The sequence below is a fragment of the Mesoplodon mirus genome (assembly GCF_964341445.2).
Source record: "Mesoplodon mirus genome assembly, chromosome: 7".
In the NCBI taxonomy this organism is placed as follows: Eukaryota; Metazoa; Chordata; class Mammalia; order Artiodactyla; family Ziphiidae; genus Mesoplodon; species Mesoplodon mirus.
In genome coordinates, this window is record NC_138983.1 from 44,109,815 (window position 1) to 44,132,616 (window position 22,802).

General features: G+C 35.1%; 1 protein-coding gene across 2 annotated transcripts in view; it reads right to left on the minus strand.

Annotated features, from left to right (window-relative positions):
* The window catches only part of TMEM135 (transmembrane protein 135), a 245,819-nt gene that overhangs the window by 176,188 nt on the left and 46,829 nt on the right, over positions 1-22,802 (minus strand). For both annotated transcript variants that reach the window (XM_082627651.1, XM_082627650.1), the window contains exon 4: positions 8,205-8,238. In XM_082627651.1, coding sequence (XP_082483777.1) covers positions 8,205-8,238 — 34 coding nt within the window. The remainder of the gene's footprint in view (positions 1-8,204; positions 8,239-22,802) is intronic.

The following is a 22,802-nucleotide window of genomic DNA, read 5'->3' on the forward strand; positions in this document are numbered from 1 at the left end:
TTTCTTGCACACAAGCAGATAACCTCTATCTTATTTACCTGATAATTTCAGAACAAATTAAGATTTTTTTTGAAATATCCATAGCATAAAGGAAACATTTCCCCAGGGAGCAGAAATATTTTAGCACTTCCAAATCCCTCAGATAAGACAAATATTCTCAACTCTTATACCTTCCATGTTTCACCTCAGTAAAAGAAAAATAATTACAAGTGCCTATAAAATGTTTAGTTACATTTCTAAAATGTTTTGAGCTCCCTGGAGGAAAGACAGTAAGGATAATTTATCATACAGTATTATCAATGACTATATTTTCATTTCTAATTCAAAACTACTAAAACAACATAAAAACAGAACATCAACTCTTCTTTATCTAATCATTACTTTATAGACCCGGGGGAAACAAGAGTTAAATGAATTCTTTTTTTTTTTTTTTTAATTTATTTATTTATTTATTTATGGCTGTGTTGGGTCTTCGTTTCTGTGCGAGGGCTTTGTCTAGTTGCAGCAAGTGGGGGCCACTCCTCATTGCGGTGCGTGGGCCTCTCACTATCGCGGCCTCTATTGTTGCGGAGCACAGGCTCCAGACGCGCAGGCTTAGTAACTGTGGCTCACGGGGCTAGTTGCTCCGCGGCATATGGGATCTTCCCAGACCAGGGCTCGAACCCGTGTCCCCTGCATTGGCAGGCAGATTCTCAACCACTGCGCCACCAGGGAAGCCCATGAATTCTTTTTAGATACCTAAATTTAGTTGAATTCTCTACCAGGATGCTACAAGACCAGATCAAACTATAAATATTTTGTTCTAAACTTAAGGAAACTTGTTGCCTTCATAGTATACAAGTTTTCCAACTTGTATACTTTCAGATATACAAACACAGATAACATTTTTCCATGGAAACACAGATAACATTTTTCCTGGAAACACAGATAACATTTTTCCATACTGTGAAGACTTCACAAACATGATCAAAGTCAGTCACAACAACAAGGACAAAAACAATAATAAAAGCAAACATTATTGAGATCTTCCTACTCACTAGTAAGTCTTTTATACGTATTATCTTATTTAATTTTCACATTATTACTCTGTGAGGTAGGAGCTATTATGATCCCAATTTCACAGCTGAGAAAATGCAGGTAGAAGTAAAATGGTTTGACCAAGATCATCATACAACCAGTAAGTAAGGAGCAGTGGCTGGAAAGTCTTTCTTAATGACAAAAGCAAAGTATTTTGAAGCAATCCTGAAAAGATCTCAGCGTTCCTAGATTAATAATCAGGGGCCACAGATTCAAATGGCATGAACACTAACTGGTGAAACCACTGATCCCAGGGTTTAAGTCTCCAGATTCCATACCAGTTTGCTTTCTACTCTTCCATGTTTTCTGTCTCTTAACCTGTACCAGGTTGCTGCCATAGTTCCAGGGACAGAAAGTCAACTTAACACTAATAGCTACAATAAACCAGATCCTGTCACAAGTGCCAATTTTATGGAATAGAGCTAAATCTTTAAAATATCTTTATTAAACTTCTATTCGTATTAACCACCTAACAACAACAACAAAATAACTGCAGAGGTAAAATAATAAATGCCAGACCTGAAAGATTCAGGTCTGTGTGGTCAAAGTACATTTTAGAATAAATGCCTTTTTCTTTCCTTTTCACTTTTTTCCTTTTTCTTTTCTATTTTTCCTTAAATACTTCACAAATACAAGATCAAGTTTTAGTAAAAGTAGCCTTTACCTGCCTCCTGTAACTTTTTCAGCAAAATGAAAATAACAAAGTCCACTGTCTTTCACCAAATGGCATTTACAAGTTGGGCCAAGACTTTTCATCCTCTGCTTTGCTAATTGCTATTAGAGGTGTGAAGGGCATGCCTTAGAGACATATTCCAAATGAGCCACTTTTCTCCTACACTTAAACCCATTTATATATCTTAAATTTCTTCATCGTACTGCTCAATTTATTGAACCAATTACAGTGTATCTTATGCCAGAGTGCAAAAAATTCCAGAATATATACATTGTAGGATACATATAAATGTAATTTCTCAAACAATGTATCATTTCTGACAAGCAATACAATTGTTAGTTTAATAAGCTCATTATGTTTATGAAAATTGCTAAGAAGTACCACTAAATGGTACAAGATTTACTGGTAGAAAAAACAATCATAGACCCCTTTTATCACATGCTATTCAGTCATATATTTTCACAAATGTTGCAAAATCTACATCTTTTCCTCCAAAAAATTTAACATATAATCCATTATTTTAAAATCAAGGTATTTAAACCCTTAATTAGTAAATGCGTTTTTACCCCTTACATTTACATTTTCTTTAAGAATGACTTAAGCATTTTAATAATTTTATATAGATGATTAAAAGGTGATATTTAGCCTTCTAATTAAATTCGTATCTCACAATAGGAACGTGCATGATAAATGCCACACTATAGAAGCCATAGTTCTGGGCTTCCCTGGTGGCCCAGTGGTTGAGAGTCCGCCTGCCGATGCAGGGGGCACGGGTTCGTGCCCCGGTCCGGGAAGATCCCACATGTCACGGAGCGGCTAGGCCCGTGAGCCATGGCCGCTGAGCCTGCGCGTCCGGAGCCTGTGCTCTGCAACGGGAGAGGCCACAACAGTGAGAGGCCCGCGTACCGCAAAAAAAAAAAAAAAAAAAAAAAAAAGAAGACAGGAGTGGGAAGATGTAAACCACTCATGCTATTCAGACAGCTCAGGCAAGAGATGTTAGGGCTCAGATTCTGGTTATAACTGTGTAGGTAATGAGTCACTGTAAGATCCAGAGTATACTTTTGAAGTAGAATAAGATTTTACAATGGATTGGACCGAGTATAAGGTGAAGAAAAGAGTTAAAACTCCTAAGTTTCTGGCCTGAGCAACTGGATGGATGGTTGATGTCATTTGCTGCAAAAGGAAGGCTTAGGGGAGCAATTTAAGAGACAGTATTTATAATTGTTTTTTGAATTTAATACTTTCAGTTTATTATTTTTCGAGTTCATCTGTCAAATTTCTCCGACTAGCTTACAATCCGTTTTGTATTTCTTTTGTATCCTCATGTGCCTAGCATAGCTGATATATAATCAATACCTGCTGGATCTAATTAAATTAAAGTGGTCTTACAAGAAAACTTATGAATCAACATTTTCAAACCTTATGTTTGAAAAATCAAATACAGATGTTTTAATCAAAGACACTGCATGTTCAAAATTAAAAAACAAATGCTAGAGACAAGCCTGTAGGTATATGTTTACAATTTTAAAATGCATGCATTGTTGAATGTTTGGTGGCATAAAGCAAACTGCAGAGAGAAGTTTTCAAAGGGAGTTAACATAGACAGATTTTTTAATGTCATAAATTATAATTAAACAGAAATGAACTAGAATTTGACATCACATCCTAAATAACTATTAGCAGCAAATGATAAATCTTGAAAAACTGGAATCCTCAGTCATTGTCACAACCAACGAAATAAAGGGAAATCATGTAAATGCAAACTTTTATGTATTCTCCTTTAAATCATACTGTGGCAAAGCTGAATGCTAGCAGCTTATGTTCTTGTGGGTAATTGGCTCTGGCATATTAGCTCCAGGAAAACACTTCCATCATCTTCTAGCCATATCTTGGGCAAATGCCAGAGAAAATATTTAATTCTTTATTTCATACCTTTTCTGTGTACCTTTTATACATTTTGCCCTTTAATAACTAATTATCTAACAATGTTAAAAATCTAAAAAAATTATACAATTTTTTAAATTGTACACTTTTCTTTCTAAAATTTGCTAACATAGAACAAGAAATCAATGACATTTTCACATGGGTATTAATTAAATTATATTAAATTGTAAGACTTTGTAATCTTTAAAACTGCTAGTTTAATTATAATTTATGACATTTATAGCTAAGGCTATAAATTACTTAGTTCTAATAACTGAGACTTACCAGGGCTTCCTGACATACCTTATTTAGAGTATGTAGCTCTCTACCTGCCCCCTACAACACTAACATAAACAGAGCATATATTCACAACTACATAGTATAAACACTGTCCTGTTTTCTGTTTTGAGACAACTATCAATGCTAAAAAACAGAGAGGAAGCTTACATCTCTCTCTCCCTCAGTAAAATATAGGGTCCTTAGAAGCAGGGACTATACCTTGTTTATTTTGGTAACCCCAATTTCACCAACAGTGCCTAACAGAGTAGATACTCAGCAAATGTTGCTTATTCTTTTTTTTGTTCCTAAACCTTGGCCTCAACTTGGCAATCCTTGGAAAGGCAACAATTTTGTTCTGTGATCACCAGTGACACATCTCTAAGATGGAGCTACCTCCGATTCCTCTCCTTTCTTCAAGGTTCAGGTCCCATGTAATTCATAAAACCTTCTCTGATTTCCCCAGCCCAAAGATAACTCCCTTTTCTACAGTTCTAAAGACTGTACTGTCTAATCACATATTTGACATGGATACACTATCTTGGACTATTTATTACCTATTCATTTTAAATCCAAATCTAGATATACCTTATTCCCTCAACTAAATTAATTTCAAGGACAGAATAATGGCTATATTTGTGTCCAAATACATAGCAAAGTGCTCTGCACTCAGTAAGTGTTCACTGATAAAAATAAAGACAAAGATGATAAAGATAATACAAAGCCAGTTTTGCATATTTTTCTATCAGGTATTCATTCAAAGGCATGGCAATGCCTTTGAAATTTCCTGATCAAAATAAGGAGTGAGTAAACTGTCACAGCCAAAACTAACAAAATGATATTATTACTAACTAAAGAGTATTTTACCGTCACCCAACATTTTGAGTAGGACTGTATATATGTGTATATGTATAAAACCAACCTAATATAATGAAAATATAACCAAGAAGTATGTGAAAAGGTAGGATTACACCCTCAAAAAATGATTATTTAGTACCATGAGCAATCAAAACTATTTGGCAGGGCTTCCCTGGTGGCACAGTGGTTGAGAGTCTGCCTGCCGATGCAGGGGATGCGGGTTCGTGCCCCAGTCTGGGAGGATCCCACATGCCGCGGAGCAGCTGGGCCCGTGAGCCGTGGCCGCTGAGCCTGCGCATCCGGAGCCTGTGGTCCGCAACGGGAGAGGCCACAACAGTGAGAGGCCCGCGTACCGCAAAAAAAAAACAAAACTATATGGCATAGTAACAAAAGATGTCACAAAACAGTATGCCCCCAATTTTTCTTTAATGGGTATATAATGTGTAATGTGAATGTGCATCTATGTTTGTGTATTTATATAGGTACACTGGAGGAAAGGGAAGGGAAATAAAGAAATAAACACTAAAATGTTAGTAATTACTACACAGTAAAACTACAGACGATTTTTACTTTCTTCTTCATGTTTTTCTCTACTTTCCAAATCAGAAACACATACCTAAATACAATGAATAATTTTCTTAAAATAAAACCTCCCAACATTTAGAAATTTTGTCATTGATGTTAAAATAAGCCAACAATCTCAACTTAGTCTAGTAAGCAACATAATAGAGTTACAGAACAAAGTTATTTCTTAAGGTTAAACTCAGTCTCTGAAAGTATTTCTTACCTATTCTGCACTAACCACTCTCTTAGTTAAGTAATAGTTATACAGCAATAGTATAAATAAAAGGCTCTATTCAGAGGAAGGGATGATGAAGATACTAAGACTATCATTAGTATCCAGAATGTATCATGTACAAAAATTCATTTCCTTTGGACATACACATAGTCAAAAATCCATGTGTAAAGCCTTTGATCTCATTACATTTTTAAATTACAGACCCTGGCTGACAAAAGATAAAAGACCAATTCATATTTTGCACTTTCTGAAAAACTTGCCTAATACTGAAATTTATTAATCTGGACATAAAAAGTACAAATTTACTTAACAGACAAATGTTAATGTTAACACAAAAAGTTTCCCATTTAGAAAGATCGAGAGATTCAAAGGTTTATTCTAAATCGGAAACACTATCAAAACAACATAGTACAGCCACTCTGGAAAACAGTTTAACAGTTTCTTTAAAAACCAAACACTCAACTACCATACAACCTGGCACCTACACTCCTGGGCATTTATCCCAGAGAAATAAAAACTCATGTTCACACAAAAACCTGCACATGAATATCTACAGCAGCTTTATTTGTAACAGCCAAAAACTGGAAACAAGCCAGATGTTCTTCAATGGGTGAATAGTTAAATAAACCAGTACAGCCATACTATGATATACTACTCAGCAATAAAAAGGAATGAACTACTGATATACCGAACAACTTGAATCTCCAGAGAATTACGTTGAGTGAAAACAGCTAATGACAAATAGTATGTACTATATAATTCTATTTATAAATCATTCTTGAAATGATTACAGAATTTAAAGAATTACAGAAATAAAGAATAAATTAATGGTTGCCAGAGGTTGAGGAATGGGAGGTAAGGGTCAGAGGGAAGTAAATGTAGCTACAAAACGGCAGCATGAAGGATCCCTGTGAAGGAAATGTTCTCTATCTTGACTTACAGTAAATATCAATGTAAATATCCTATTTTGATACTACTACAGTTTTGTAAAATAATACTATTAAGGGAAACTGGGTAGAGAGTAACATGAGATCTCTCTCTTATTTCTTACAACTGCATATGAACCTATGATTTTTTCAAAATAAAAAGTTAAATCTTAAAAAAAAAATACAGTATTGGGCTTCCCTGGTGGCGCAGTGGTTGAGAGTCTGCCTGCCGATGCAGAGGACACGGGTTCGTGCCCCGGTCCGGGAAGATCCCACATGCCGCGGAGCGGCTGGGCCCGTGAGCCATGGCCACTGAGCCTGCGCGTCCAGAGCCTGTGCTCCGCAACGGGAGAGGCCACAACAGTGAGAGGCCCGCATACCGCAAAAAAAAAAAAAAAAAAAAAAGTATTTTTAGGGCGTTTTCCAACATTGATTATGTCAATCAAAATCAAATATCTTCTCTCCAGGAATTTCCATTCTAAACGAGGCAACACAAAAAAAGTTTGTGGAAGTTTACTTAGAATTTAAGATAAGTGTGTAAATACATATAGTATTTCAGTATTAAAGTATCACCATGTGGTAGTATAGAAAAGCATGTGTATGACTAAAAGAAAAAAAAATGCATTAAAACTCAAATCTATTCTAGTATGTAGACATAATATTTTTTAAGTTTTTTACAAAATCAGAAAGGAAAGCAGCACCTAGCATAGTTTGGTGCTACTATTATGGTTTCCACAGCACCCTATAATTCATCTTCCAGTCCTTTTCAAACATTATTTCTATTGTGACTTTTCCACTAGACAGCAAACTCCATAAGTACAAGGATGTCTTCATCTTGCTTTCCAGCATATGGCACAGTAACTGACACATGATAAGAACAGAGCAAAAATTAAATATTTTAAAACTGAAATAAGTTGCTGAATACAACCCTGAACTACATTCCCGTTACAAAATTCAAAAACCTATCCTTAGGTAAACACATAATTAATTCATCTTTCCTTAGTTGAATTTTTCAATGTCACCTATCAATTCTATTAAACAACTTTAAAAGGTTTTAATACAAATATGTTTTTAAAATATGAACTTGACAATGAAAATCATAACCTTAATTATATATTTACAGTAAATATCAGACTAGACAACATTAATTTCAATTCTGAAAACTTAGAAATTTAGAAGCCTAGCTAATTATATTATTAAATATATTCAGTATTTAGAGATAGAAATGAATGCTATTCTGATTCCAAGAAAACTGTGCATCATAAAAGCTCATCCTTAAATCTTTTTTGCCATAAGAAGTTAGCAATAGAAGCAGAGTATGAAATGAAATTAAAGATATATAGAGAGACATATACAGATATAGATATATACCCTATCAAAGATGAAGATCTAATCTTTAAGGGAAAAAGAGTCATGAAGGACACAGCGCCGTGAATCATCTTCCTCCTGAAGTAAGTGCAATTCAGTCATATATGACAGGAATAAACCAGAGAGCATCAAAGCTATTTTAAACATTTAAGTCTATCCTTTAAAACAGAGACAGAAAATATTCTCAAATTTAAGTAGGTTTTCTTTTTTTTTTTTTTAAGGGAACTTGATTCAAAAAAACAAACAAAAAAAGGTTAAAAAGTGCATGGAAAAACCTTGAAAGCAAAAAAAGAGAATTACTCACCAAGTTGGCCATATAAATTGTGAGCAGCCCTCTCCTGCAAATAATTTTAAGAAGAGACAGTGTGAGACTAACCATCAATTTGACTTAATAATCACTTTATCATTTTTTTAGAAATCTACCAAAACAATTATCAGAAGTTGTGGAAAAGGGATAGATTATGCTGATCTAAGTTTTCAGTACCCTAATAGTTGGCTGTAAATAGATTCTACAAGTCATTCTAATCTGTAGTCATTAAACATTCTGTTTAATGCTCGTTAATTAAAATTCTTTAAAATTACTATTGCCTAGTAATTGTTAACTAGACTTACTGTGATAATCATTTTGCAATATACACCAATATCTAATTATTATATTGTTCACCTGAAACTAGTATAATGTTATATGTCGATTACGTCTCAATTTTTTAAACTACTAATACCTTATTATTTATTAATAGGAAGAGAGGTACAATTTGCTATTATTCTATGTTTATGCTAGAGAATTCTAAATTTAAGGAAGAATCCTAACAAATTCATCTTGCCAAAAATGTCAAGGCCATATCAATTCTAACTAAATGCATATTTATTTTTTAAAAAACAGATCTTCTATTTGTTTCACACACAGTGCAACACTTCATTAGATGCCATTACAGATCATACAAAATCACCTTGTTTTAATTTCATTGTTAAGTGAAAAGTCAGGCAGTAAGTTAATTCTCTAATGCCAAAGGACAAACAAAAGCTCTATAAACACTCACTTTACAGAAAAACTGCATATTTACTAAATGCATATTTACTCTTACTTAATGAGAATTCATCTAGAAACTCAAAGATAAGGACAATTTTATGCCCTTAATCACTTTATTTAACTTATCTGCACATGAGACCATAAATGAAACATATCCTATCCTCTAAGAAAGAGGTCTTTAATGTTTTAAGAATTCAAGGGCAGAGTTCAAATAACAAACTCTGAAAATTATAAAAACTTATTTGAGTTTCAATTATGAACTTTTTTTAGAACTCAAAGAAACTACTACTTTATATATAAAAGAAGCAACAATATCAAATCACTTTCACTTAAATATCATGCCAGGTCTTCATATTAACATCATCAATCAAATCTTCTTGATGTCAGATCCAGTCATACAAAGTCTTGATTGCTCATCATTTAACATGGCTTAATAAGATTTTTAATTTACTAAAGCCACATGGAGGCAGTACGATATAAGTGAACAATGCTGAAGTGAAGTTAGGAAATCAGGGTTCCAGTTAACTTTAATTCTCTGGTACCCTGTAATTTTGTCATAAAAATAAGGGAACAAAACTAGTTATCTAACTTACATTTTCAAACATAAAAACAACTTAAAGAAAAAAATTTACATTTATCAGCAATATATAAAACATATCATTGGGCCACCCTGGTTGAAAGGAGGAGGCAGTCTAGGCATACCCACTGGGCCACACACCCCCAGCAATGTCCCTCTTCAGCAGGTCCTAATGCATCTCAGCAGAACAAGACAAGTCTACTGACCTTCTAAAAAAGAATTTCAGAATCAGTGATAAGATGATCTGTAAGGTCCCTTTTAGCTCTTCTTTTCTATGATTTGTACATACGAATTGAAATTGTTCTCACTAATCCTTACCAATCTTATTAGTTCCTACCAAATTCTAAATCAAAGATGTTCTAATAGTACTTATTTTAAATAAATTATATCAAGAAAAGTTAGGGTAACATCATCATCCAAGAGTCACACATACACAGAAAAGTTAAATCCTTCTCAAGTGATACCTATTCTTACCAACAGTTGGTTATGTATGAAGAAAAAAAAAATATTCTTCATTACAAAACCAAAATAAAAATATTTCTGTAATTTCAGTGGTAGTCCCTGAAAATACTTTTCATTATGAAGTGAACTAATGTATGATGCTATCTTTAAAAATATTTGTTCCACTAATCTCATTCTGCCTCTAATATTAACAGTAATCCAGCTCCAGAATCATCACAAGCTTCCATCTATAACTGTTTACCTTTACTGAGCAAAGATTATCTTGTTAACCTTTACATTTTCACAGACCTGCAAGAATAATACCTGGCATCTATAGACACTAAGCAAATGGTAGAATTATGAAGCAAGGTGTTACTAGGAACCCAGTTTTATAAAAAGGAACACATTACAAACATGTATTATAGAAATATAATCACAAAAGATAGCCACCAGACAGAGTGAGGGCCAATTAATGATACTAATTTATTAGCAAGCAAAGACATGATCTGTTTGTCATACATTTGTATAAAATTTAATAATTTACAAGGTATAATATTTTGAAATCAGATTTTATCCTCTCACTAGTTCTATGAAGTGTAACACAGATACTACTGTCCTCACTCTATTGAAAACAAAGAATCAAAGAAGTGGTTTCCTTAAAAATACAAAAGCAGCAAAAAACAAGTTCGTCTGGCTCCAGTTTCACGTTCTTTCCAATGCACTGCTTCTACAGAAGAAAATCTTTACATTACTAAGTTACCTTTCTTTTTTTTAAAATTTATTAATTTATTTATTTTTGGCTGCACTGGGTCTTTGTTGCTGCATGCGGGCTTTTCTCTAGTTGAGGCAAGCGGGGGCTACTCTTCCTTTTGGTGCACGGGCTTCTCATTGCAGTGGCTTCTCTTGATGCGGAGCACGGGCTCTAGGCGCACGGGCTTCCGTAGTTGTGGCACATGGGCTCAGTAGTTGTGGCTCGCGGGCTCTAGAGCACAGGCTCAGTAGTTGTGGTGCACAGGCTTAGTTGCTCCGCAGCATGTGGGATCTTCCCTGACCAGGGCTTGAACCCGTGTCCCCTGCATTGGCAGGCGGATTCTTAACCACTGCGCCACCAGGGAAGTCCTAAGTTACCTTTCAATTCTAAAATTCACTTACTTGTTTAATATGCTGTCCTAGCAGGCTTCTGTGTGATGAGGATGAACAAAGCCTTGACACATTCTTACTACTGGGAAAAACTGAGGATGCATCGTTATTAGATTATGTCCTATTCTGGTCTCAAGTTTCAATTTATCGTTCCCAAACAATGAGGAAGTTCACCTCCTTCCCAGCTTTATCTGAATTCCAACCCAAAGCTAATAGCCTCAAGAATGAGAGGACAATGCCTGTGATGGGCATGATATGTTGGATTACATAGCCATACTCTTTTTGGTGCCTTTACCTGGTACGTCTTTAACCTCCATTCCAATGTCAACTTGGTAGGTTAGAATATGAGAACAGTGATTTATTTTAACACTTCTCCAGAGATGTTCAGTATCATAGGAAATAGATAAGCTAATTAAATACCAATTTTATTTAACACTTGACTGTATCTAGCCTAGGTCTGAAGACAAACAAGTCACTCCCTTCCTAGTGCCTAAATTCTCTCTGGAAACCAAGTTATATATTATAAAACACTGCTACAACAGTGATGGGGAAGGGGGAGGTGCCAATTAGAATAAAAGGTGGCCTAGAGGAAGGGCTGGGGCCAAGGAGGACAATAACTTTTTAAACTTCACGGGAGTCTCTGATACACAAAGACTCCTATTCTGCTGAGCATCACTAGATTAGAAGACTGGTGAAGCTCAGTGAATAAGCAGTCTAAAGTTAGTCGAGTATTTCTTTAAACTACAGATAAGCTTCTTTTTTTTTTGATGGGGAAAGGGGGTGAATCTTTTAAACTTGCATGAAAAATGTAAGTGGGTGTGCACATCAAAGGGTACTATCTAAAAAAGTATTAAGAACCACTGCTGTAAGAGCTAACTCTTTGTAATCAGAGTATCACTACTCCTATGGGAAAATATTAAAATAATTAAATTTTCTTAACATCTCAGTAGATTAAAAGGTATTCTCACATTCTGTTGAAATTCCAAGGATTATCTTCTAACGACATTATTTTGTCTAATCAGACGAACAATAATGCTTTTTTTCTGGAAACTTTAGTGTAAATATTCTTTAGCTAACTTTCTCAAACTTCTGAATGATACTGTATATAACATATTTAATAACTAAGGTCACTACGGAATACAGAAAGAATGGTGTAACCTCTAAATTCTAAATATTTATATATTCTATGTATACATATAAAATATGTGTTCTGTGTTCTATGGATAAGGAGAAATTAGAGATTAAAGAAAAACAAGGTGATTGTTCTTAAACATTGTAATGGTTACCAAGAGATGCTATTTAATCATTTCAGAAAGTCTTTCAAAATATAATAGATTTCATCTGTCAGAATGTTTTAGAAGAGTATAAAATACTTCTTTAAGGTATGAGTGGATAAGGTAAACTTCCAGTCTAGAGCAAGAGTCTATAATCACATTCTATTATATATAGTGGATAATACAGAGTAAGCTTTTCAGAAGACTGCAAGGTAATTTAATTTTCTTCCTGTGAACATGACACTGAAACTTGAAGATACCAAGAATTTATAGGCCAGTTTATAAGTATTCTTTTATTCACATATTATATAGTTGATTCATTTTGGTCATATCTGCTTGGGAGTTTCATAACTACAACAGTGTAATTTAACAACTCAAGCCACGAATATACTTAGAATAAATATGCAATTTTTGATACTTTAATCCACATCCATGTTTGAGCACCCTGCAGTTTCAACTTACCTAAACTAATACTAAATATCAAAGCAAATCCATAGCAATTCTACAAAACAAAATCCATCAGAACAACTTCTTTCTGAACCACAAACAAAGCACTTCCTAGAAAAAGAAAGAGAAGACTAGTTCTTAACAGCCCACCTAGGGATAAACTAGATGTTACCAATGCTTCCTGCTGAGTTACTACCATCACAGTTCTTTGTGGCACAAATTTTTTAAGCAACCCTGGAAACAACTTCAAAGCTTTCACAGAACCCCACAGTGATGCGATTAAGATTTAAGTAAGCTGCCCTCTTACAAGGTGTTAGGAACTAGCTGGCAAAGCATGCTTAATTCTGTAGAGGGAAGGAGACTGGGAAAGATGGACGGATGGATGGAGGAATGGGTGAATAAATGGATGGATGAGTTGGAAAGTTGGGAGGAAATAAGTTTAAAACAATGTAGATGAAGACATACTTATGAATTTTGATAGATCTTCACTTTTACATCTATATCTATATATATATATATCCATCATACATATGTGTGTATATATAACCATGTTGTATGCTTGTACCTCATTAAACGCTTTTTGAAAAACTGATTATACAAAATGTATAACCTCAGTAAAGATTTTATTAAATACAGCTTTAGAGATTTAAAAATTAGGATTACCACTATTTGCTAATTTGAAAAAAACTGCTTATCTTCCACATTCTGTTTCTTCTACTCTTTCTAATATATTACTGATATTTATTTTTAAAAGGATGAACTGACAACTGATCAACTGATAAAAGATCAATTGAAATCTGATTCCTTAAATGCTGCTGTTTCCCGATTTATAACCTCAGACCTCTTCTTATTCTGAGCTTTGAGACTCTGATCTTCTCCCATAGCTTCAACAATAACCTACAAGAAGGAAACTTCCAATTTTATTTATATAACTACTGTGCTTCTCCTGAATCTAGACTCATATTTCAAGCTGCCTACTGGCTATCTCCATCAATATATCATTGACTTTCTTTGTGAATTAAAGGCATGATTATAAATTCCTTTTCCTTAAAGTAAAAACTATAATATTAATATGCTTCATTTGGGGCTAGATATAGTAATTTTGAAATACATATAACTTCAACCTTTGTAAATTACTTACTGTCTATTCAGGGATCTTGATGTTTAATGAAATCAATAAAAATTTGTTTTAAGTAAAAAATACTTTTTCAAAGCAAGTAAGACCACTGAGTTAACTTTTGTGCAATTCCAGATAAACACAGACCATACTTTCTTAAAATAAGACACACTATAAAGCAACTTGTAAAGAAATAAAACAAAAAGATTTGTTTTTCTATCTTTTAAGGTTAATGCCAAAAAAACCTTTTAAACCTGCTTTTTAAACAGTAAGTCACCAGCTTCTGAACAATACTATAAAATTAAATTTTAACGTTTTTAATTAGACCCCCAAACCAGTATTTGTGGCTGATGTACATATACATACACAATTCTAAAAAAACCCCAAGAACTCAAAAGCTATTTCCAGGTATCAACTGCATCACCTAATAAACAACAGAATCAATACATATCACAAAAAGTTCAACTACTAAACAATCACATCAAGATAAGGATCAATTTTTCTTCAGCAACCATGGGATAATACTTATAAAGAAGCCAAACTTAAAATTCTGATCAGGTCTTCAAAACAGTAAATCCACTCCAATTAATATTTAGAACAGGCCATAATCTAGAACCAATTTTCTATGACTACCTACTGTCTATGAATAAAACACTAGTGCAATAGCTCACTTAAAAAAATAAAATAAGAAAACTTAAAAAAAAAATAGTGTACTACCAAATGTAAACGGAGAATAGGAAATAAACTAGTAACCAAAATCGAAGTTATCACCTCACTTCTAGGAAACCTCTTTATGCCTTAAGAAGTTATAACTTTTAATATCAATAACACAATTTTATTTTAGAATTATTATGGTATTTAAACAAATGTTGGTCTTCAAAGAAAATTTTGACTTTTTTGAAACTAAAATTGTAAAGATAAGACCTAGACTAATACATCAACAGAAAAAAATTGAGAAATCAACAAAACACACATATATATGAGAAAATGGTATATGACAAGAAGCATTCCAAATCAGTGGAAAAAGAATGGACTACTGAACTCCTGGTGCCAGAGTAACTGACTATTGGCTAGCAAAAAAAGAAAGAAAGAAGGTGGGGGGGGCGGGGGGGGAGAAGAGAGAAGAAGAAAAAAGAAAGGAAAGGGGAAAAAAAAATTCTATAATAAGTAGCCTCTAAGATGGACCTAAACATATTTCTACATTTTGGGATGTGATAATATTAACACTAAGAAGCTATAAAGTTAAAAATATATAATGTAGCCTGTAGAGCAAGCACACACACGAAAGAAAAATATTTTAAAAAGAAATACATAGAAATGGAATTCTAAAAAAAAAAATCATTCTTCCAGTTTCCAGTTTCCATGTAGGGAGCTTGGAAGTGACCACTTACTCCTAACACCAAGTAAAAAGCTCAACAAACTGAAAAGTTAACATCCACAAGAAAAGTAAGGTCACACTGCAAACTGCTGCCCGCAAAATTGGACAGACTGCAGGCAGATACAGAGAATTACAACTTAACAGAGAACAGACTCACAAGCTGAAACCTCGGAGGGAATGAGAGCCAGTAGAGGAAAGCCTGCACTGTAATTGATAAATAGCAGGCGGTTCCGCGTGGAAGTTAAAAAATATAGAGGTATCAAGTCTTAAGGGGGCCCCACACTTTTTTGAGTTTTACCTCCAGGAGCTTGAATAGGTTCTCACAGTAAATAGCAGAGAAAAATCCCATTGTACTTCCAAGTAGGGGGAGGGGAAAAGGAACCATTTTAAAATAAACCAGAGCACTGGCTGCCCTCAGGGGAAACTAGTTAAACAGAGCCTAACCTGCTGGTGTATTATGACAGCCTAACTCACCTGGGGAAGGAAAATACCCAACTCCAGATGGCTCTAGAATTCCACATGGAGGAAGGAGAAAAACCCAACTCCAGCACACTCTAACCATCCTGCCCCACCAAGGGGGAGGGGGAAAATTGAGAAACACTTGTAAAGTTCACAGTCCACAGGCATATGCTCATTGGAAGGCTGAAACCGACTCAAAAGACTATAGAACACTTCCCTTCCCCACACAACTCACCACCACATTACAAAAGGCCTATTTACAGCAATTCCGTTTACCTGGTACATCATGTCCAGCTCACAAGAAAAAATTACAAGGCATACCAAGAGGCAAAAGACACAAATTGGGGCTTCCCTGGTGGCACAGTGTTTGAGGGTCCACCTGCTGATGCAGGGGACGCGGGTTCGTGCCCCCGTCCGGGAAGATCCCACATGCCGCGGAGCGGCTGGGCCCGTGGGCTATGGCCACTGAGCCTGTGTGTCCGGAGCCTGTGCTCCGCAACGGGAGAGGCCACAGCAGTGAGAGGCCCGCGTACCGAAAAAAAAAAAAAAAAAAAAAAAGACACAAATTGAAGAGACAGAGAAAGTATGAGAACCAGACATGGCAGGGACGTTGGAATTATCAGATCAGGAATTTAAGACAACAATGATTAATATGGTAAGGGCTCTAAATGGATAAAGTAGACAGAATATAAGAACAGATGAGCAATATAAGCAAAGAGACAGAGATCCTAAGAAAGAACCATTAAGAAAAGGACTATGACAGAAATGAAGAATGCCTTTGATGGGATTATTAGTGGACTGAACACAGCTGAGGAAAAAAATCTCTTAGCTATAGGATCTATCAGTAGAATCCTCAGAAACTGAAAAGCAAAGAGAACAAAGACTGAAAAAAAACAGAAGAGGATATCCAAGGATTGTGGGATAATTACAAAAGGTATAACATATGTGTAATGAGTATAGCAGAAGGAGAAGAAAGAGAGAAAGGAACAGAAGAAATATTTGAAAGCAATGATGACTCAAAAATTTCCCAAATTAATGTCAGACACTGAACCATAGATCCAGGAAGCTCAGAGAACATCAAGCAGGAAAAATGCCAAAACAAAACTATACCCAGGCATATCTTATTCAAACTACAGAAAATCATAGATAAATAAAAATCCTTAAAGAAAAACACAGCTTACCTACAGAGGAACAAAGGTAAGAATTACATCTGGGGCTTCCCTGGTGGCGCAGTGGTTGAGAGTCCGCCTGCCAATGTAGGTGACACAGGTTTGTACCCGTGGAGCGGCTAGGCCCGTGAGCCATGGCCGCTGAGCCTGTGCGTCCGGAGCCTGTGCTCCACAACGGGAGAGGCCACAACAGTGAGAGGCCCACGTACCACAAAAAAAAAAAAGAATTACATCTGACTTCTCCTCAGAAACCATGCAAACAGGAGAGTGGAGTGAAATACTGAAAGCATTGAGAGAAAAAAAAACACCAACCTAGAATTCTGCACCCTGTAAAATTATCCTTCAAAAGTGAAAGACAAATAAAGATTTTACTAGACAAACAAAATTGAGAGAATCTGTTGCCAGTAGACCTGCTCTGCAAGAAACGTTAAATGTTCTCTAGAGAGAAGAAAAATATGAGTCAGAAACTCATCTACATAAAGAAAGGTAGAGCATCAAATAAGATATGAGTGAAGGTGATTTTTTTAATTTTATTTTTCTTATTTTTAATTGTTCAAACAGATAACAATTTTTCAAAATAATAGCAACAATGTATTTGATTATGTATGTATATATCGTGTGTGTGGTGTGTGAGTATGTGTGTGTGTGGTAATTATGCTTATAAGTGAAGTGAATGACAACAATGATACAAAGGACAGGAGAAAGGAATTTGGGCTATTTTGTTATTATAAGATACTCTCATTACCTATGAAGGGGTACAGTATTATTTGAAAGTGGACTTGGATTAGTTGTAAAGATGTACTGTAAAAACTAAGGCAACCACTAAAAAAAGTAAAAAAAAAATAACAGTATAACTGATATGTTAAGAAAGAAGAGAAAATGGAACCACATATAACATTCAGTTAAAACCACAAAAGGCAGAATGAGAGTGGAAGACAAAAATGAGAACAAAGAACAAAGGCAACAAAGAGAAAAAGTAATGAATATGGTAGAAATTAATCCAACTATATCAATAATCACTTTGAATGTCAATGGTCTAAATACAATAATTAAAAGACAGATTGTCAGAGTTGATCCCAAAACATAACCCAACTATATGTCATCTACAAGAAACCCACTTTAAACATATAGACACATAGAGATTAAAATAAGTAAGCATATGAAAAAATGCTCCACAAAATACATATATCATCGAGGAAATGCAAATTGAAACAACAATGAGATACCACCACACATGTATTAAAATGGCCAAAATTCAGAACACTGATAACACTAAATGCTGGTGAAGATGTAGAGCAACAGGAATTCTCATTCATTGTTGGTGGGGATACAAAACGACCCAGACACTTTGGAAGACAGTTGGCAGTTTCTTACAAAATTAAATATACTCTTACCAGATGATCCAGCAATCATACCCCTTAGTAATTATCTAAAGCAGCTGAAAATTTATGTCTACACAAAAACCCACACACAGGGTGGGTTTTATAGCAGCTTTATCCATAATTACCAAAACTTGGAAGCAACCAAGATGTCTGTCAGTAGGTCAATGGATAAATAAACTGTGGTACATCCAGACCATGGAATATTATTCAGTTCTAAAAAGAAACAACCTATCAAGCCATGAAAAGACATGGAGGAAGCTTAAATGCCTATTACTAAGTAAAAGAAGGCAATCTGAAAAGCCAACATACTGTATGACTCCAACTATATGACATTCTAGAAAAAATAAAACTATGGAGGGCTTCCCTGGTGGCACAGTGGTTGAGAGTCCACCTGCCGATGCAGGGGACATGGGTTCGTGCCCCAGTCTGGAAGGATACCACATGCTGCGGAGCGGCTAGGCCCGTAAGCCATGGCCGCTGAGCCTGCGCGTCCGGAGCCTGTGCTCCGCAATGGGAGAGGCCACAACAGTGAGAGGCCCACGTACCGCAAAAAAAAAAAAAAACTATGGAGACAGTAAAAAGATCAGTGGTGCTAGGGGTTGAGGGGAGAGAGGGATTAATATGCAAGCACAGAGGAACAGAGAAAGATAAAAAGGAGAAAAAAAAACAGTAATAAAACAGTAGACAATCTAGCTATAACATAATACATCAAATATTAATGGACAAAATAATCTAATTAAAAGGCAAAAATTAGCAGAATAAATTTTAAAAACCAAGACCCAACTATATGCTATCTGCCAAAAATACACTTTAAAGACAGAGGTGCTTGAAATTAATTGGAAAGAAAATATATACAATGCAAACACTAAGAGAAGGCTGGAGTGGTTATATTAATAACAAATAAAATAGAAATCAGAACAAAGGGAATTATCTGAGCTATAGAGGAACATCTTATATTGATAAAATATTCAATTTATCATGAAAAATATGACAATTATAAATGTGTATATACCAATAAAATCATCACAGAAACTGATAGCATTAAAGAGATAAACAGACAAATTCAGAACCACAGTTGGAGATTTTAACACCTTTCAGCAAATGATAAAACTAGACAAAAAATTCAGTAATGATATAGATCAGTAGTTTTCAACAAAGGAGAGATTTGTCCCATGGGGAACATATTTCCCATGGAAACATTATTTGTTGTCTCAATTTGGTGGGGAGGGGAAGGGAGGGCTAATTGTATGCATGAGTACAATGCACAAGACAGCCCTCCCCAAAAACAAAGAATTATATCGGCCCAAAACATGTCAATAGTGCCAAGATTGAGAACCCCTGCTAGATATGAAGAACTACATCACTTTGACCTTGTTGATATTTTTAAAATACTAGAATCAGACTAAAATAAATCACAAGAAAAACACATGATCATATCAACCAATCCAGAACAGACATTTGACAAAATACCCATTCATGATGAAGGCTCTCGGCAAAACTAGGAAAACATGTAAACTTCCTAAACTTGATAAAAAGCATCTTAAAAAAACACCCTACAGCTAACATTATACTTAAAGGTGAAAGACTGGATTCCTTTCCCCTAAGATCAAGAACAAGGAAAGGACATACCAACACAATAAAGCAAGAAAAGGAAATAAAAGATATACAGACTGGAAATGTAAAAATAAAACTGTCCCTATTTGCAACAACATAATTTTCTATGTCAAAAATCTCAAAGAATATGGAAAAAGACTCCTGGGACTAATAAGTGAATTCAGCAAGGTCCCAGGAATCAAGATCACACTCAAAAACCAATCATACTTCTATGTTGTAGCAACAAACATGTGAAAAGTGATATTAAAAATGTAATACCCCCTTACCTCACATCATAGATAAAAATTTCAACTCAAAATGGATCAAAGACCCAAATACAAGAACTAAAACTATAAAAGTCTTAAAAGAAAACATAGGGGTAAATCTTTGTGACCTTAGATTTGATAATGGCTTCTTAGATATGACACAAAAACACAAGAAAAGAATACATAAATTGGACTTCATCAAAATTTAAAACATATGTACTTCAGAGGACATAATCAAGAATATAAAAAAACAAGTCACTGGGGGCTTCCCTGGTGGCTCAGTGGTTGAGAGTCCGCCTGCCGATGCAGGGGACGCGGGTTCGTACCCAGGTCCGGGAAGATCCCACATGCCATGGAGTGGCTGGGCCCGTGAGCCATGGCCGCTGAGCCTGCGCGTCCGGAGCCTGTACTCCACAACGGGAGAGGCCACAGCAGTGAGAGGCCCGCGTACCGCAAAAAAAAACAAAAAACAAAAAAAAAACAAGTCACTGAATGGGAGAAAATATTTGCAAATCATATATCCGATAAGAGACTTGAACCTAGAATATCTAAAGAACTCTTACAAATTAATAATAAAAAGATAAATAACCCAATAAAAAACAGGCAAAGGATCAAAACAGACATTTCTCCAAAGAAGATATACAAATGGCTAGTGAGTACATGAAAAGTTGCTCAACACCATTAGTCATCTTGGAAATACAAATCTAAACCACACCTTAAATACTACTTCACACTCTCTAGGACGACCTTAATCAGAAAGACATATAATTACAAGTGTTAGCGAGGATGTGAAGAAGCAAGATCCCTTACTGCTGGAGAAAATGAAAAATGGTGCAACAACTTCACTAAACACTTTGGCAGTTCCTCAAATGGTTAAGCAGAGTTACCATGAGCCAGCAATAACAAAGAGGCCCTTTCATCTTCTTCAGCTCACTACTAAATAATTCTTATATCAAAAGAGAAAAATAAACTAAAATTATAGAATTTCTAGAAAATGATGATCATGTAAACACTACATGTTAGAATCTCTGGGATACAATTATAGCAGTGGTCAGAAGAAAATTCATAGCCTTAAATACTTGTATCAGTAGACTTAAAGAATGAAAATAAATAAAGCCTGAAACTAAAAAGATTTTTAAAAGGAAAGCAAATTAGCCAAAAAAAGAAGGAAAAACAATGAAAGCAAGAACTGAATTAGAAAACCAAAAAACAGAACTAATAAATAAGATGATTCATTGAAAAGCAAAATCAGCAAAATTACTAGCTAAAAATAATACAAAATAAATAACAAATTGAGAAATAACCATTGAAAACATAAAATTCAACCAAATCATAACAGACTACTTTGTACAAACTCCATGCAAATATAAAAATCTTTATAAAATAGATAATTTCTGGGAAATGGAAAATTTGTAAGAGATGGATAACTTTCTAACTATTAGAGAAAGTTACTAAAACTCTTTCTCTATTGAGTGACTTGAAAGTTTAAACAGACCAAGTACCACAGAGGAAACTGATAACTTTTTCTAAGAACTACCACACCCAAAAGAGTCACCATGGCCAGGAGGTTTCACAGAGGAATAGACCAAATACTCAAAGGCCAGAAAATTCACTGTTACTTAAACTATACCAGAGAAAGGGGGGAAAAATGAAAACTTGTGAAATATTTTATAAGGTAAATATGAGACTGATAACTAAACTTGATAAAGAATACACACACACATAACTAGCCAATTTCACAAACAGTGATGTCACAATCAACTGAGGTTCATTCCAGCCAAGCAAGGGTTGTGGAATGTCAGGAAATCTATTCATCTAATTAACCAGAAATAACAGATTCATTGGAAAGATCTGGCAATTACCACTTTAATCACATATTCAAACTTTGAACTACTTAGAACTATGGACCATCTGATGGCCTCAGCATCATCTATGAAGTAAATTCTTACCAAGAATGTTTAATCCAAATCTAATCAAGTCTTTCACTGAACTTCAAGTTTACAGGAAATACCAATTAAACAATTCCATGAGGAACAATTTCAGGCAAAACCAGAAATGTTTTACACACAACAAGACCACTGCCGTGGTCACGTCAGTAAGTCAACGCTGTGGGGGAGAAAAGGGGGAGGTTAAACTACATTAAGAGGAAATAAAGAAATATAACACCATACATCAACTGTGACTAGATTCTGGTTCAAAATAAGGCATTTTAGGGCTTCCCTGGTGGCGCAGTGGTTAAGAGTCCGCCTGCCAATGCAGGGGACACGGGTTCATGCCCCGGTCCGGGAAGATCCCACATGCTGCGGAGCGGCTAGGCCCGTGGGCCATGGCTGCTGAGTCTGAGCGTCCGGAGCCTGTGCTCCGCAACGGGAGAGGCCACAACAGTGAGAGGCCCGCGTACCACAAAAAAAAAAGCATTTTAGGACAATATGGACAAGATGGTAATCAGGAATGACTGCTAATTTTCTTATGTGTGATAATAGTGTTGTAATTATGTAGGAAAGTACCCTTATTTTAGAACATGCATTCTAAAGTATTTAGGAGTAAAATGTCATGATGTCTACAATGTACTTCTATATGGTTCATACACACACACAATACCACACATACATAGACGTATAATCACATA